Source organism: Saccostrea cucullata, unplaced genomic scaffold, assembly GCF_032062105.1.
Source record: "Saccostrea cucullata isolate Sc308-1 unplaced genomic scaffold, CSIRO_AGI_Scuc_v1 ctg406, whole genome shotgun sequence".
Classification (NCBI taxonomy): domain Eukaryota; kingdom Metazoa; phylum Mollusca; class Bivalvia; order Ostreida; family Ostreidae; genus Saccostrea; species Saccostrea cuccullata.
The window spans coordinates 1,023,635-1,042,427 of NW_026930103.1; the positions used below are offsets into that span (position 1 = coordinate 1,023,635).

Sequence of the window (18,793 nt, forward strand, 5' to 3'; positions counted from 1 at the left end):
TGAACCAGTACCTTGAGACAGAGACTATCTATATAATGTGGTGGCCCTCGAAGTCACCAGACCGCAATCCTATTGAACATGTCTGGGATGTTCTTCAAAGACAAATTCAGCATTTCATGAATTTCATACTGTAAGTGGCCCTGGTCAACACGTTCCTACTATGGAAGGTCGCCCGCGTGGCGCAGTGGTTAGAGCGTCTGCTCTAGAGTCGCGAAGTAAAGAGTCAATCCTTACGTCGCGGGTTCGAATCCCACTGCGGGACGTGGAGACCGGTCCTTCGGATGAGACCCTATAAACCGAGGCCCCGTATCGCAGTAGGTGCTGGCACGAAAAAGATCCCTCACTGCTCAAAGGCCCTGAGTGCCGAGCATAGGACAAAATTTGTAGCCCTCCACCGGCAAGTAGTGGCGTCTCCATATGAGTGAAAAATTCTTGAGAGGGACGTTAAAAAGTATACAATCAATCAATCCTACTATGGAAGAAAGCATTAATCTCTCGGTGATCTTCAAACTGATGTTGCCATGAGTCATATTTGCAGATTTTTCTAACAGGGAGCAGCCAAGATATTCTGGAGTGCAGCTAATTACAGCAGCAGGTTCAAGTCAGCATTGGAACATAAAGTTGGACAGACCTCGTGGACGATGTAAATGGTGTGCAAAAGAGAGCAAGAGGAAAGATGTTACTTATGGTTGTGACAGGTGTATTATTCATCTTTGTCAGGGTGTTTGTTTTCGAGCATACCATGTGCATAATCAGCTTTCAATTTTCTAATGAATGTCTGTCATTATCAAAGTGTCCATCTTTATTCAGTCTTGCTATAATCCGTATCTCTATTGTATGCAACATTCATATTTTTGAATTTTTTTTTATCAAAGATTTTAGTGATACTTTATATATGTATATATATATGTCATGTGATGTGCAAATGAAAATGTATTTTGATTCCTTCTGAATCTTCGCACCGGATTGCAATTGAATGGCGAAGAAAGCTCAATTTATACCCTATATTCTGTTGCATTTAGTCACCCGCGTGATGCAGTGGTTGGTCTGCTCTAGAGTCGATTCTCACAATATGGGTTTGAGGATCACTGATGTAATGTAGTTACTGGTCCAACGGATGAGAACTTCAATCCGAAGCCCCGCAGTTGTAGTAGGTGCTGGCACGATAAAGATCCCTTTCTGCTCAATGTCCCCGAGTGCCAAGCATAGATCATATTTTCTGTGGCATCTCCATTTTAGTGAAAAATTCTCGAGAAGGACGTGAAACGACACACAATCAATCAAAAAGAAAGGATAAGAAATAGATAGAAATTTTCTAAAATGTTGTATCGAAAACACTCAAGACGAGGATATATAAGATGACTTTGGAAAATCATGAAAGGTTTTGATATACATGTATCAATGAACAAGAGGCCCACAGGCCTTACAGGTCACCTGAGTATCATGTAACAACTTCCCAGCGATTGTATTTGGTTTGTGTTTTAATCCAAAAGCCATGAAATTCACAAATTTTGAAAGAGGCACCATTGCTTATCAAAGGGCAGATTTCAAAGCATTAATTTATTTTTAGTCAGAGTACCCCCCTGGTACCCCTGACCCAGCAGCCCTGAAATTATCTATTTTGAAAGAGGCCCCTTTCTTCATTATAAGGCCAGCATTTTTTTTATGTTTAGGTTTAGTTATGAACATGAGAATAAAAAAGTCCCAAAGGAGAAGGAAATAAAAATTTTTTTTTTGATAAATCAATTATTAAAATTTGTACATTCTTTTTTTTATGCTATCCTAATAGGCTCCTTACCACTGGACACATAATGCTTACAAATAGGAAAGTAGAACATTTAATTGCTTATTTCATCATCTGCCAGTTTGGGCCAGTTATATAAATTATGTGATGTCGATCAAAATATATTTTAAAAAATCAATTCTTTAAAAGTCTTTCAATATATCTTCATTTTTTTAATATGTGTTAGGTGAATGTGTAGACATTGTTCTAAAATTTACTTGATGCCTAAAATTGTAATTTCTATCATAAAACAGACAGGAAGTATTGGGGAGTAGGGTCAACATTTTTTCAATTAAGTGTAAAATAATTTTTCTGGCTGATACAAATGATACTACATGCCTGTATATATTTGTATATTCTTGCCTTTTAATAGTTGAATTTTTTTTAATTTCTTCAGGTTATTGTTTATTTCTTCCTCAAATGGACTTCACTTCTCCCATAGTTTTATTCATTACATCTGATGCATAAGCAACCCTTTTCTGAAGAATGATGCTTAGACTGTAAGCTATAACAGAGACCTAAACAATGTCCCTGGCAATATGCAATAGCTACCACGGGCAGTTAAAACCTGGGGGAGGAAAATAATTTACAGTTACTTTTGAAACGAATACATAATTATCTCACCAGCATGTCATTGTGCAACAAAGTCGTCAGCATTTTATTTGTCCTATGAACAGTTCAAACGTTTTGAATGGCACTCTTATCGATGAATTTTACACTAAACCAAGCTATCTTCTCAGATCTAGCTTTATTTACCCGCCGTTTCATCGTAAAACCGGAAGTGCGAGTTCGTAACTTTGAAATCTCGATCCCGACTCAAATTTCACATCGGAAAGAAAAAAATTGTTTAATTTTTTTTTGAAAATTCAAAATCTTGAGCGGAGGGTCTGTAAAACTGAAAATAAAATAAATCCTGGCCTTAAATATTGTTGATGTTTTACGTATGTTTGTTATGTCATGAATGTTTCTCCATACTTGTGTTATGTGCGCATGCTCAGTTCTATATAAAGTCGTTCTTCCGTCAGCTTGTTGTCTGTCTCGAAGCGTCTCTAATATTAATTACTGGTCAATATCAACATGGTGGCAGCGGTGAAAGTAGTTTCACACAACTGAAACAACTTAGTTTGATACGTTTTCTACTTGAAACGTGTAAGTATCAGTGAAATTTGATACAAATTACCACTCCACGTGTGACCGATATAAAAGTATGGCGCCCCCTGACGAGAATGAGGAAGCCGCACAAGAGCACCAAGCTACTCCGAGAGCTTTGATCAATCCAAACTTACGACTACCACCGGAATTGAACCTTCTTACTGGTAATGTGTCGGAAAACTATAAGTCTTGGAAACGGCAAGTGGAAATTTATCTGATAGCGAGCGGAACTACTGCATTGTCGGAGGAAATTCAGACTGCAACGATAATCAATTGTGGAGGTGAGAGACTTTTGAAAATTTATGATCACTTTGAATGGGCACCTGGTGAGGATAAGAACAAACCTCAGGATGTGTTTAACAAAATTGAACAGTACTGTAATCCTCGCAAAAACGAAGTCGCGGAATCGCACAAATTTTGGAGTACAAAGTATTTCGAACCTTTTGACCAGTTTCTCACTGAATTGCGTATAAAGGCAGCGTCCTGCAATTTCAAAGAGGAGGATCGCATGATTAGAGACAAGATTGTTTTCAGTTGCACAGGAAAAATGCAGCAGCTCCTATTGAGGGATGATGATTTGGACCTCAAGAAAGCAATTAAGATTTGTCAGTCCTATGAGCAGGCTAATCGACAAGCTGAAGAGATGAAGAAAGAGAACAATGCAAGTGTGCACAAAGTAAGCGAATCTCAGACACATCGAAAAACTGTGAACAAAGTTCCATATAAGAAACAAGGATTCAAGAAACCACAGGACAAGGAGAAGTCGTGTAAATTCTGTGGAACCAAACATCCAATGAAGAAAGAGTCCTGTCCGGCATGGGGAAAAACCTGTAACAAATGTCATGGACGCAATCATTTCAGTGTGAAATGCAAGAAGATTAACCTTGTTGACCGGAAACAATATAGCGATTCGTCTGATGAAGATGAATATTGGCTCAACGTTGTTAACTGTAACAAAACTACCTTAACAGCTGTCATGAGTTTGAACAACTGTGATGTTCGATTTCAGTTGGATAGTGGTGCACAGATAAACACCTTACAGAAGAAGTATGTTCGGAAGGATCAAGTTCGCCCGTCCGCATCAACTCTTCGTGTATATGACTCAGCACCTTTGAAAACCCTAGGAGAAGTTGATCTACCTGTTACAAACCCAAAGACTAAAGAAGTGATGAATATGACATTTGCTGTTGTTAGCAATAAACTTCAGAGTTTATTAGGACTTCATGGGATCCAGAAAATGAATCTCATCACTGTGAATGAAGAGAAGTTCATCTCAAAGGTGGATACGTCAGCGTCAGAACTAGGTGACCTTGGAGAAGCTACACTTGTGGTCGATAGTGAGATCCAACCTAAAACTCTACCGTGTCGAAAACTCCCACTAGCTATTAAGGACAATGTGAAAACAGAACTTGACAACCTTGTTAAGAGAGGAATTCTTGTTCCAGTAACCACACCAACAAAATGGGTCAATCAGATGGCGGTAGTGCACAAAGCGAATGGAAAACTGAGAATTTGTCTTGATCCGCAAGCTTTAAACTCAGCACTATTGCGTGAACATTACAAACTACCGGTACTTGATGACGTACTACCTAAACTTCAGAAAGCCAAGTTGTTCAGCAAACTGGATGTCAAAGAAGCCTACTGGCATGTAAAACTGGATGAGAAGTCAAGCATGTTAACAACCATGATTACACCGTTTGGTAGATACCGATGGTCTAGACTTCCATTTGGCCTGAAGGTCTCCAGTGAAATTTTCCAAAGAAAATTGACTGAGGCTCTTGGTGACATTGAAGGCGTTTTTACCATAGCTGATGATATCATTGTTACAGGCTGTGGCGATACTATTCCAGAAGCTGAACTAGACAACACAGAGAAGCTGAAACTCTTGTACTCGAGATGTAAACAAGCAAATATCATCCTGAATGATGACAAGAAAGAGATTGGACTGCGTGAGATAAAGTTTCATGGACACAAGATAACAAGTGAAGGTGTGAAGGCAGATGATGGAAAAGTCAAGGCTATTATAGACATGCCCAGCCCAACAGATATTTCTGGTGTGAAAAGATTTTGTGGTATGGTGCAGTATATGTCCAAATTTCTGCCGAGTTTATCTACAACCCTTGAACCACTCAGAACACTCACTCGTAAAGACACACCATGGACGTGGACCAAGAAGTGTGAGAAGGCATTTAACGATGTCAAAAAGCAACTTACCTGTACTCCGGTTCTTGCTTACTTCAATCCAGATTTGGAGCTGACGTTACAAACAGACAGTAGCAAAGATGGTCTTGGAGCTGTTCTCCTACAGAATGGAAAACCAATCGAGTATGCATCTCGTTCACTATCTATGGCACAACGGAAATGGGCCCAAATTGAGAAAGAGGCACTTTCTATTCTATTTGGACTCGAAAAGTTCGACCAGTATACCTATGGCCGAAAAGTGGTTATCGAGAATGACCATAAACCGTTAGAGGCGATTCTAAGAAAACCTTTATCAGCAGCCCCACGTAGACTGCAGGATATTATGATGAAACTGAATAGATATGACATTACGTTCAAATTCGTCAAAGGTGAAGATCTTATCATAGCTGATATGTTAAGCAGAGCGACGATAGAAGTTCCTACTGATGATCGTCCAAGAATCATGACTGTGTGTGTGGATCCTGACTTGTCAGATGTTCGACTTGATGAAATTCGCAAGGCAACAGAAATGGACTCTGAATTGCAATGCTTGATTGCAAACATCACTGATGGATGGCCAGATAGAAAGAACCTAGTAGAAGAGTCAGTCAAACAGTACTATGATCTCCGTGAAACTTTGAGTGTTTATAATGGTATTGTTGTGAAGGGTGAAGCTATTGTGATTCCTAAGTCTCTCAGGTCTGATGTGAAGCATCGACTACATTCAGCTCACCTTGGCTATGACTCCATGATCCGGCGAGCTCGTGGAACAGTATTTTGGCCAAATATGCAAAGTGATATAAAACAGTTAGCTGACAATTGCTATGCCTGTCAGGAGATGAAACCTAGACCGAGCAAAACTCCACTCACTCAACATGATGATGGAACAAAACCATGGAACAAAATTGGATTATATTTCTTCCAAATCAAGAATCATACTTACCTTGTCAGTGTTGATTATTTCAGCAACTATATTGACATTGCTCTCATGCCAACTACAACTTCAGTGAAGTTAATCAAAACCTTGAAGAAGCAATTCTCTCATTTTGGAATTCCGTCGGTAATTGTCACAGATGGAGGACCCCAGTTTACTTCAAGCGAATTCAAGAAGTTCACCACTGAATGGGGAATAAAGCACGTAACTTCATCACCAAACCATCAGAGAGCCAATGGAAAGGCAGAGTCCGCCGTCAAGATTATGAAACACTTGATCATGAAATGTGACAAGGAATCAACAGACCAATTTGAGGCACTGTTAGAACAGAGAAATACGCCAAGACAAGACACAGGTCTTAGTCCCTGCGAGATGATGTTTGGGAGACATACGCGAACGAAACTTCCAAAGCTAGATCGACACAAGACTTCCTCAAACAGGAAACGACAACAACGGAAGAAGTCAGTGAAACGCTATTACGATCGAACAGCACATGAGAAAACTCAACTCAAGAAAAACCAAAATGTGTTCTTTGAAAGGAAGTCGAATGAGAAATGGATTCTTGGTAAAATCGTTGACTGTCTACACAACCAAACCTACATAGTTCAGTCAGAGGATGGTACAACTTACCGCAGGAATCGTCTGCATATTCGACCAACCAAAGTGAAAGTAGTCATTCGTGACAAATCTCCAGTGCGTTTTGAAAGCAGGAAGCAACCAGTTGAATCTACACAAGAGGATAATTCCGATATGCGTATGACAGATTTTCATCATGAGCCACGTGTTTGCATAGAAAAGGAAAATTTGGTTGATCGTAACCCCAGTACTATGACCAACTCACCGCTTGACAATTCCGAATCACTGGATGAGACCGTACAACAATCTCAAGCAGATATGGTACCTGAACCTATTCCATTGCGTCGATCAGCAAGAGCTCGAAGGGAACCAGCAAAGCTCAAAGACTATGTGCGTTATTGACTGTACAGAATGTTTTGATACTTGATTAATTATGATAAAATTAAGAAATTAACAAAGAATCATTTTAAAGACAATTTTATTAGAATTATAGTCTATTTCTAATGTTGATCAAATCTAATCAGTTACAACTTACAAGTGTGTTCTAGTCAATTCAGTCTGTTTTAGTGTACTCCATGTATGTCCATGTAATCCATATAATCAATTTATCATTTAAGAATGTCTGAATTGTTTAAGCTCTTTAAAGAAAAGGGGATGTTGATGTTTTACGTATGTATGTTATGTCATGGATGTTTCTCCATACTTGTGTTATGTGCGCATGCTCAGTTCTATATAAAGTCGTTCTTCCGTCAGCTTGTTGTCTGTCTCGTAGCGTCTCTAATATTAATTACTGGTCAATATCAACAAATATGTAATTAGATCATTAGCATATTTACCAGGAGCAAAGGATAAGATGTTCAAAGAATTCATGCATTTCGCTATATAATCATTAGAGCCCCACCCTAAAACAAGAACCCCTGACCCTGGGGCCATAAAATTCACAATTTAGGTAGAGGCACTCTTGCTCATCATAACTATGTACTTAGTTAGTTTATTTAATACCCAGGAGCAGAGAAGATTTTCAAAGAATTCATGTATTTTCACTATATAATCAATAGAGCCCCGCCCTAACACCAGAACCCCTGACCCTGGGGCCATAAAATTCACAATTTTGGTAGAGGCACTCTTGCTCATCATAACTATGTACTTAGTTGGTTTATTTAATACCCAGGAGCAGAGAAGAAGATTTTCAAAGAAATTATGCATTTTCACTACCTACTTATTTAGCCCCACCCTAGAACTAGAACCCCTGACCCCAGGGCCATGAATTTAACAATTTTGTTAGAGGACTCAATGCTGATTATAATCATGGAAACAGTTTGACTGCTTCATGTCCAGGAATAAAGAAGAAGATTTTTAAAGATTGCATTAATTTTAGTGGTTTTGGACCCACCCCTCAGGCCCCAGGGGGGCAGGGATCATGAAATTCACAATTTTTGTTCCCTTTTACCCATAGATGCTTTGTGCCAAATTTGGCTGAAATTGGTTCAGTGGTTGCAGAGAAGAAGCTGAAAATGTTCAAATGTTAACGCACGACGGACGACGACGGACGAAAACGGATAGCAATAGGTCACCTGAGTTTACTCAGGTGACCTAAAAATACATAAGATATATCTTACAATATACAAAAATGGTCGACAATTTTAGCACTAACAGATTTTGTGTGGGTTACTCGAACCGTTCCGTCTCTATCATTTTCCCAACTCTCTGAAAATACCAGCTTCAAATAATTATAATTCAAACCAGATTGATGCCTTTTTCAACATACGACCAAAAATGCAAAAGGTGTGATGAGATAAAACATTCAGCTGCCTTAAACTTAGAATTACTTGAACTTTCTTCAAAATTTGGTTCAAAACTATGTTTAGAAAGAGTGTCTTCAATTTGAGATGGTTGACTAATGTATGGGCAGCGGAAAAGGCAAAAATTACCATAATGAGAAAACAAACTATTACATTAATTGCTATCAACAATATATGTTTGTTACATACGTGGTCGTTGATTTTGCTTTAATGTATCTTTGTTCTGCAAAACGGTCTATTGATTATGCATTGTATATCATTTGTTAAGTTTTTATGGTCATTGAAATTAAAATAATTGTTTGTTTTCCCATTATGGTAACTTTTGCCCTTTCCGCTGCCCATACTAATGCCTGCAGAATTTTTACATCCTCTGTTGCTGAATGTGCCTCATTTTTCTACTATCGGGTTCACGAGTTTGTCGGTGTCTGAATCATCTCTCTTTATGAAATGATTGCAATCTTACCACTTCACAAACTTGGACCAACATTTGTTCATGTAACTAGATACAACAAACGGGTTTTTTTTTATGGAACAACTCTCCACTTCCTACATGCAATTAATCCACACTGATCCAGTGACTGCTGTTGCCTTGGGATGAAATTGTACATTTGGTAGAACGTACTTATGAAATATGTTGTCTTTGCAGACTAAAGCAAGTTCCATTTTGCTGGATTCTGTGCCTAAGAACTTAGAAAATACTGAAATATACAATACTTATACAATAATTGAATATTTTTAATGCTAGACTTAAAAATATTATATTGCTACTTCTGCATCATCAACAAGCATTGATACGTGCTAAATATACACAAAATTCTAAAATCCACCCACAATCCCTGACTAACATATAAAAAACCCATTTAGCATACTAGCATTCATTTATATTTATCTAATTCTTATCACATTTTTACTAACGAAGACTTCATCCTCTTTAACGGAGGAGACATGGAATGTGACTTTCGGAAGAGGGTCTTCACTCTCCCTCTCTTTCACTCTTCGCCGTTCCTCTAACATATTGGTCTCAGATTGTTCATATAATTCTGCTATGACCTTAACCTTTGACCTAGTAAATGCTACTGCTTCGTCAGATTTGGAACCTCAGTTTATACGGTCTCATCCGAAGGGACCATTGAGCAGGGAGGGGTCTTTTTCCTGTCAACCAAAAAACCAGTCGGAAGAGTTTGATGTCAAAGTAATCTGCTTTTGTTGTAGTTCAAGTATCAAAGTGCACATGATTGGTTTGAGTTTTTCAGTTGTTCAGTGTGAACCATTTTACAAATTAATATTTGTAATATTAAACTCTTGTGAATAGGCATTCCACTGAATATTTAATCATTATATAGATAGATGTAAAGTTCATTGGAGTGGAAAGATTCAAGCTAATCAGAGATGAAATGAACAGGCAGCTTAGAAATCATTGCTGAACAATACCTCACTTAGAGCAGTGCTTCGCAATTTCAGTTAGAAGGAAAATTACAGAAAAAATGCTTGAAATTGTTTAAAAATGTTATCCACGGTGAAATAAAAGTGATTTCTTAAAACGATATAGATGTATTCAAAGGAAATGCATCCGACAATGAAAACCTCCTAATATTCAATCGGAAATCTACAAGCCCAAATCTTCAAATGAAGGCATGCATGGGATACATTAGCTGCACGGGCAGATAAGTAGAAAGATGATGAAGCAAATGCTATACCACAAGACGTGGGTTCGTCAGAGAATTCTCAAGATTCATTAAACCAAAATAAGCATTTGTCCGTTATGTATTCCGACGAACATTTCAAATGTAGTTCCATATATATATATATATATAATTGATTTTCTTTCCCTTTGAGGCGTTTTTCTATTTTCTTCCAAGCAATTTTTACAAATTTTGGTATATGTGCCTAGTAAATTTTATGTACTTTGTGAATAAATAAAGGTTTTTGACAGGAACTATTTTTTCATGGCATAGGAGTGTACTTCCTGTAGTGCACTCGAGGTGTTTATAAACACAGTGAAAACACGTGGATTTTAGGGTAGCCCTGTTTGCAGATGGAAAAAGTCCGAAAATGCCGTGTAGGTACCCTGTTTTTTGGTGTCAGCTAATGTGACAGGTAATGTTTAATACCTCCTGCTAAATATTTTTTCATGTAAACAAATACCTATTTTTAACGATTTTTTTTATTCTATATAGAATTATATAGTGAAAACAATTACCGGTGTGATACCTATATTCCTCCAAGAAAGTACGAAAGCATGGTTCAGACATTAAATGAAAGGCAAACATTGGTGCATGATTTTATCGTAGATTGGTGCTGGAAGATCAAACAAAACAAACTCCCCAACCATTTCATCTGTTTGTCAGTGGAGGACGTTGCAAAGGAAAATCTCTGACATAATAATCATTGTGTAGCATGGAATAATCCACAATGTAAAAGGAAGCAGCCCATGTTGCCGTGATTACTAAAAATAGAAATTTCTGTGTAATACTTTTAAAATGCTACTCCTCGTACAGTTTTGGTCTGATTTCAATATCATTTGGCACACACGTAGACTACACTAAGATACAAAATTCTGTCTATCAGTTTTTTTTTTTATTTTAAAAAGGCAGTGGATATTTAAAGAAAACACTTATTATCAATACCAATCAAGGCTAAAATTAAAATTAACATCCATGAATTGTATTTGCGTTTTGCAATATTTATACCCCACGCAACAAGTTGTGGGAGGTATAATGTTTTTGACCCGTCAGTCAGTCAGTCAGTCAGTCCTTTTTTTGTCAGCGCAACTCCTCATAAACCGCTGCACAGAATTTCGTCAAACTTTGCAGGTATTTAAGACACAATGTGTAGATGTGCATATTACTAGGAAATTCCGATTCCATTATTTTTTCCGGGAATTCCCGCACTTTTTTACTTATGCATTTGGCAATACCTTGAATATAGAGATGAACAGTTTGTTAGCGCAACTCCTCATAAACTGCTGCACAGAATTTCGTCAAACTTTGCAGATATTTAGGACACAATATGTAGATGTGCATATTGCCAGGGATTTCCAATTCCTTTATTTTTTCCTGGACTTTCCGCACTACAAACTTAGGTTTTTGGCCATACCTTTACAGTTTGTCAGCACAACTCCTCATAAACGGCTGCACAAAATTTCGTTAAACTTTGTAGATATTTAGGACACAATATATAGATGTGCATATTACCAGGAAATTCCGATTCCATTATTTTTTCCGGGAATTTCCACACTAAAAACTTAGATTTTTGGCCATACCTTTTATAGAGTTTGTCAGCGCAACTCCACATAAACCGCTGCACAGAATTTCGTTAAACTTTGCAGATATTTAGGACACAATATGTAGATGTGCATATTACCAGGAAATTCCGATTCCTTTATTTTTTCCTGGACTTTCCACACTAAAAACTTAGGTTTTTGGCCATACCTTTTATATAGATATAAACAGTTTGTCAGCACAACTCCTCATAAACCACTGCACGGAATTAAGTCGAACTTTACAGATGATTAGGACACAATGTGTAGATGTGTATATTACCAAGAAATTCCGATTCCTTTATTTTTCCGGGAATTCCAACTTAGAATTACCATTAAATAACATTTCGTCAGCATAACTCCTGCACTGATCAGCATAGCTCCTGCACTCAATATCTTGAACCATTCTAGGTATTTCAGACATATTTAAATGTGTGGATTTGTATATTGCCAAGAAATTTTTATTCCATTATTTATCTAGAAACTTCATTCCACATTAAAATGTCCTCATATGCAAGACATTTTGATGTGAAGATTTTCTGCAATTATTGCCCCTTTTGATTTATACTATGTATTTAAAGTGCATTGTGCCTTTCATTATGTGTTTCACCGTCAAGTTTTGGGGGAGCGTGGGGTATGTGAGCTAGCTCACTTTTTCTTTCATTACTACTAGGCTTTATATTATTTATAATATGAAGATCCTAGATGATAACGTAAATTACTCTTGATTTAAGCAGATTGCTTGTATATAGGTGCATATAAAGGGTAAAAGTGTGAATGTATCTTGCACATTATAATTATGTAGGTACTAGTAAATATAGTTAGACATTTACCGTAAAGCGCGTCAGACACCATACTCTTTACCCAATTCTTAAAGGTTATATACTTAAATACTAATTAATGTTGTTAAATACTTTTAAAAATTTGTAAAAGCTTGTTGTTTAATCCCTGAACCAACCTTGCTAATAGACACATACTCCACAACTCTTGTCTAAACCCCAAAAGTATGACTAGGCCATAAGTATTAATCCCCCCACCACTTCCGAGGGGAAAAAATATATATATATACATACATGTACATAGAAATTCACATGGTTGTATTTTCATGATTATGTCTTTATTAAAACAGGAGTTAAATGTATAGTATAGTATACTCACCGTCAATAGGAACGCAACACCCTAATTTAAGGGGTGACAATTATGTACGGGATATAACTATGTACCAAAAAAGTTAGGACATCTTTTACTTTGTCAAATCAGTTATTTAACGGTTGAATGATTTTCATTCCATTACCGGAGGTTGATTTTAAGCCCCCTGAACAGAAATCAATAAAATTATTGACAATATTTTGGGTTTTTAAGGTTTTGTACCTGTTAATCATAAGTATTGTACTAAAATTCCGGAAAAATATCCTTCTTTCTTTTCCGGATGTGATGCCTGTATTTCCTCAAAGTAACTGAAAGCATACATTTTCATTTCTAATGTTGAAAATTCTCAAAATAAAGAAAAGGGAGAGCTACAGATGCAAATATATACTACATAACGACTTTTCGGGCGCATGTGTTTCAAAAGCATGAATGGCAGTTCCTTGACCGGAAGTCCAAGGGTTACTACACTACGCCAAGTTAGAGAAAATTCAACCTCAGTATCTGAAAAACAGGTATTTAAAAATGCACAAGAATATTTATTTTGCTCATGTTAAGACATTGATAAACCTACTGCATGGTAGAATTCGGGCTGTGTTTGTTGTACATGACGGACTAGCGCGTTTTAATTGAATGGTCGGAAGGGGGAATAGGTATAGGTATGCAGTGTGACACAGACCCTCTGATGGCAGAAAATAACTCATTAAAGAAGCAGGTGAAAGAGCTCCAAACAGAAGTGAAGAAACATAAATGGAGTTTCCAGAAAATTGCAGATGATGATTCCAAGACCCGCTTTTATACTGGACTTCCAACATTTGCTGTGTTCATGAGGCTTTTCAGGTATGTTTATAACATGTATAAAATTTACTATTACTTCTGCAGTGATTTATCATCAGTTTTCTAAACTTTCTTCATAATTTTTTGAAAATGCATGTACATATATATATATATATACTGACATAAAATTTTAGCATGCTTTTAGCTTTCTAAAACCAAAGGCAGAGAGAATGAAGTATTGGTTAGGGACGAGCACAGATACTTCTTCTGACCGCAAGAGAGCATCTGCAGGAGCATTGGATTTCATCGATCAGATGTTTGCATTTCTTATTAGACTGAAGATTGGACTCTTGACAAGTGATATTGTTGAACGATTTCAAATTTCAGACAGAGGGTACTTTTTCAAAATATATTGAGCAAAATAGCAATTGCTTTTCCGTATGTATGATTTAAAAATATTTTTCTTAATTGTTTTATTATGCTTCTTCTTAAAAACAATAGAGATAAAGATAACAAAAGACTGAGTTCTTTTTTTTAATTTGACACGCAGAAACCGCTTCATCCAACGTTGTGACAATTCAATAAAACAAAAGGTTACGCTCGAACACACATGGCCCGGGAACAATTTTTTTTATTAGAAAAACATTCTGAACATGTTTGTAAAAGAAAACCGGTGAAAAACTGCAAAAACGTCTAATGGCAAAAACACCAGGACTTTCCGAAAATGAACATTAAAGGACTATAGGGATGCTAACAATTGGTTGCTGAAAACGTTTGGTCGCATCAGTCCACCAAATGTCGACTATCGAACTGATTCCGAACGACTGAACACGTAATCAATCGCCAGCGCTTAGCATATCCATGGAAAAACGACAGTTAGGAATGATCGTTTCACTGTTAAAACGTGGAGACGTTACAGTTTTATGGCTGCTCCTTAAGTTTCAGAAGAGTTATGCCGTGTTACTGGAGTGAGGTTATACGGACAATATGTAGGAAACGGGCTACGTTCAGCCATTTTTCGAGCTCAAAGACCTCTCAAAGCAATGTCACTTACTTAACGTCATCAACAATCACGCATCGCAGGGGCAAACACAAATCGTGTTGGATTCAACAAAAATATTGCTTTTTCTTTGTTATACGAAGAAAATTTAACATTTCAAAAGCATTATAAATTATTGATCTACTTTTTTCTACTTGATATATTAAATACATGTACCTTTAATTTTTAAACTTATTTTGCTCAGTATATTTTTCTACATGGATCTGTCTACTGTTGCAAGAATTGAAATGTTTAAACCCTTTCCCATCTCGAGATATTATTCAAAGAACTATGCCATCTTCATTTAAAATCAGATATCCTTCAGTTCGAGTTATCATAGATTGTACGGAAATTTTTATACAAAAATCATCTCGTCTTGACACCCAGAGTTTAACCTTTTCAAATTAAAAGCACCATACCACTGCCAAATTTTTGATTGTTATTAGTCCATCTGGAGTCATAACATTTGTATCTGAAGGTTGGCCTGGAAAAACATCTGATAGAGAACTCACAATATTTTCAGGTTTAATTGAATTGTTAGATGAAAATGATAGCGCAATGGCTGATAAAGGTTTCACCTTTAAGGATTTTTTGGAGTAACATATCCACTCCCCAACCATCTGCTTATAGGAAAAACCAAACAAGAACCATTTCTTTTTATTTAAAAAAAAAAAAAAAAACAAGAACAATTTTCTTTTTATTTTTTTTATGAAAGGAGTAACCTTCATCTTTCATCCCTGTGCCAATTTCCTCCCACATGGTTTTCTTCTTGATTAAACCTTTCTTAATTTTCTCTTGATATGTTTTGTATTTGGTTATTAGAAGTAAGGTACTAGAGCGTGTCCAAGACATACCTATATCTGCAGTACTGCATGAGGCAACTTGACTCTCCTTTTCATCTCCTAGAAAACATTAAAATTAATAAATATATACTTTCAATGCTTTACATTAAAAAAAAAACATTTTAGACACAACCTGTTACATGTCTTTATTTATGGTATTCCAGAATATGAATATGAAGCTCATAAACTATATAGAATTACTGCTTTGGGTAACAGTTTCAATATTTTTCTCTTCATGTGAAATATATCAACTTCTATGTAATTAGTGCAAAATTAGTTACTACTTTATATTATAGGAGGAGGAAATATCAATCTCCTGAAAGTGCAACCTCCCAGGTATACTAATCTGTAAAATTTTTAACCTTAACATTAATTACCTGATGATGGTGTCCCTGCTGGTGGTTTCTGACATATGTTCTTAGACATCAACTCCATGTCGTTGAAGTAAATGTTGCACTTGTGGCACTGGGTTACCGTACGTTTTTTCATTTGACTTTCAGCATTAATTTCATCGGCCGTTTGTTTCGTCACAAGGATGGAATTATTTCCTCCGCCTAAATGAGAAAAAATATCTTTTAAACTAATAGTATACATTAATATCGAAGTACATACTACTGCATTGTAAATCATAAAACTCAATTGCAAAAGATATAATTCGCAGAATTAAAAAAGGGGGAGGGGTGCTAAAAGTTAAACCTTTATTTAGTTAAAACCATTTGGACATGCTTTCAAAAACACGAGGGGATTCGAAAAAAGATCGCCATTGTGATCGACCCCTTTCCCTACAATTACAATTTTACATGTCCTTTTTAATGCACTTTTTTTCCTGGTAAATATGTCATTTTTTAGGTTTGTAACCCCCCCCCCCTCACTTTCCCTTTAAAAAAATCTAAGATTTTCTTGACCAATTTTGGGCCCCAGTGACGGCTAATAAGGTGTGCACTAAATATCCCTATAAATTAAAGTTTTTAAATAAGCATTTGCAGTAAAATGTATGCACACTAACAAAACTCACTTGATTCCGTTGTGCATCTATGCATTTTAACATCATCTAGGCTGGAAAAGTACAAATTGCAGTCTTCACATTGGAAAAGCACATTTTTCTCCGCCATTTTTGTTACGTAATAATTCCCGCTGCACCACCTCTTCAGAAAGGACAGAGAGAATCCGTCCGGAATCGGATTCCAAATCGTTCCATTGCAGTTCTACGCGTTCTGGACTTTCGGAAGCGTGAAAGGAACGCACCCAAAGTTTTTCTATTTTGTTTGTGACATCACAATGTGAAAATGACGTCACTAGGTAGGTCACTTGTGACGAAAAATGGTTGTCCCAGTCGAACTCGTTCAACAAACGACTTTACAATTTATTGTTTATCTTAGAAATCCCTCTGCAGTATCATATAATAATTTGTACACAGTTTATTAAGATAAAAGAGTTCCTATATATTCAATTAATGATTAGATTGATCGTTTTAGTGAAGGAAGGCAGCTGGTTAAAAATGATACTTGTCATCTTGCCCGGTAAAAGCAAGTTTGAAAAGATATGAGTTTTTTAATTAAGCAATTTGCTATCAAAGACCTCCAATTTACACTTTGAAAAATAGTTGAACTTTTGAACGATAATATAATTATTCAATACCTAAGATATCGTTCACTTTTGATTTTAAACATATTAGATATGATAAAAAGGAGGCAACCATTCTCTATCCACCTTGAAGAAAGGTCCCTCCCGAGACAAGAGGTTTTGTGTTTTAATGATCGCCATGCTTATATTTGGAACGGATAGTCCTATCCACCCATTCTGTTGCCGAGATTTGACCATTTCTGACAAATGAACTGTTCTTGTCATAAAAATTAACTGACATGGAAAGAAATATAAAACTCAGAAAAATCTTTAATTTTTTGTGACAGAATGCTACGGAGGGGGTCACGTGACCGCCAATATCACGTGATTCGCGCATGTGCAGAACGATGGTTGATGTGCATTAAAATCGGAGAGGATTAATTTAAAATATAATCAACATTGAAACCAATTTTTGTTTCTTTTATGGAAGTTGTTCAATTAGTTCGCGAACTTTTTGATCACCCATCGTATTTCACTAGAGATTGAGTAAGGGCACTTAATCTCTAGTACCCCTTTTTGATTTCCCACTGGCATAGATTTATCATAAATCCATCCATCACTGCTGGCACCTAAAAAGGTATGGGATGGGTAAATGGTCAGTCCGGATACCTATTTAGAGACAGCATTCTGGAGAGTCAGGTATTTAATCTTGGACTGCTTCTCTCTCGTGGTCTATACCCCACTGGACTGGACGAGGAAGTGTCTGGTACCTGTGATGTATAGAATAATTAATATGTAAAAATATAAATTGTTTGAAATGCTGAATTAATTCGGTAAATTTACGTTTAATTAGAATTTTAAAAATTATTTTTACATAATGTATTTGATATTTTATTAATATTTTAATTTCCATTCAACCTTTGTAAACTGGATCCATGTATAATTTGGTCCACAAGACAAGACACAAGACTGGGTTAGGCCCAGCATTTAAAACAGCTCCAAAGAGAGAACTCGTAATTCTTCCTTTGTGGAGTTTTGTCCAAAGGGAACATTTTCTTTGATCTCTAGTTCTTTCTTCAATATAGGCGGGCAAATTTTCGTCAATGGAAATTGGGATTGGCACTGTAATGATATATTTACGATTGAATTTGATATGTCCATGATATAAACAGATATTTTCTTATATACAATGTAATTCCTATTTTTTCTTACAGTTCTCATTTGACAAGATCAATGCTTTGGAAGCCATTTCCAATGGAAATGGATCCTCATATGTCTCAACCTCAATCTCCCTCTCAGCTACAGGGGCATCATCTGGGATGCTCCACAAATGGCTCATACCTGAATGTTCATTTTGTCAAATAATATGAGAATCATAGAAATTAAAAGTCTTAAGTCTGTATCACATGTTTTTTAAAGTACCGTTTTTTTTTCCATATTTTTCTCAGTTCTTAAACCTAGCTGTACCTGTACTTGGGAAAATATCCTTTAAATTTCTCAGGTTATGCAGTGTAGCACTGATGTCAAAGTCTCTGTCTGTGGTATGGCGAGGGTCAAATGAAGCATCCTCTACATCACCGGTTTCAGTGTCCATTTTATTTGCTTTTGATTTCAAGGTTTCATGTGGACCTGTTTATATTTTTCATGTTACTTGCCAGTTAAAGAGCTTCAAAGTTCAAATGTTATTTGTTATCAGTGAACAATTCAACTATAGATAAAATTTACTTACTAATAGGTTT

General features: G+C 36.4%; 1 protein-coding gene and 1 pseudogene across 1 annotated transcript; one reads left to right on the forward strand and one right to left on the reverse strand.

The window, feature by feature from the left end:
• The first annotated feature begins 2,990 nt into the window (after positions 1 to 2,990).
• LOC134282926 (uncharacterized protein K02A2.6-like) lies at positions 2,991 to 7,028 on the forward strand. The gene has a single exon (XM_062765353.1). The coding sequence runs from the start codon at positions 2,991 to 2,993 to the stop codon at positions 7,026 to 7,028; it is 4,038 nt and encodes a 1,345-aa protein (XP_062621337.1).
• A 10,524-nt stretch (positions 7,029 to 17,552) lies between these two features.
• On the reverse strand, positions 17,553 to 18,648 carry LOC134282928 (uncharacterized; annotated as a pseudogene).
• Between the last annotated feature and the right edge of the window lie 145 nt (positions 18,649 to 18,793).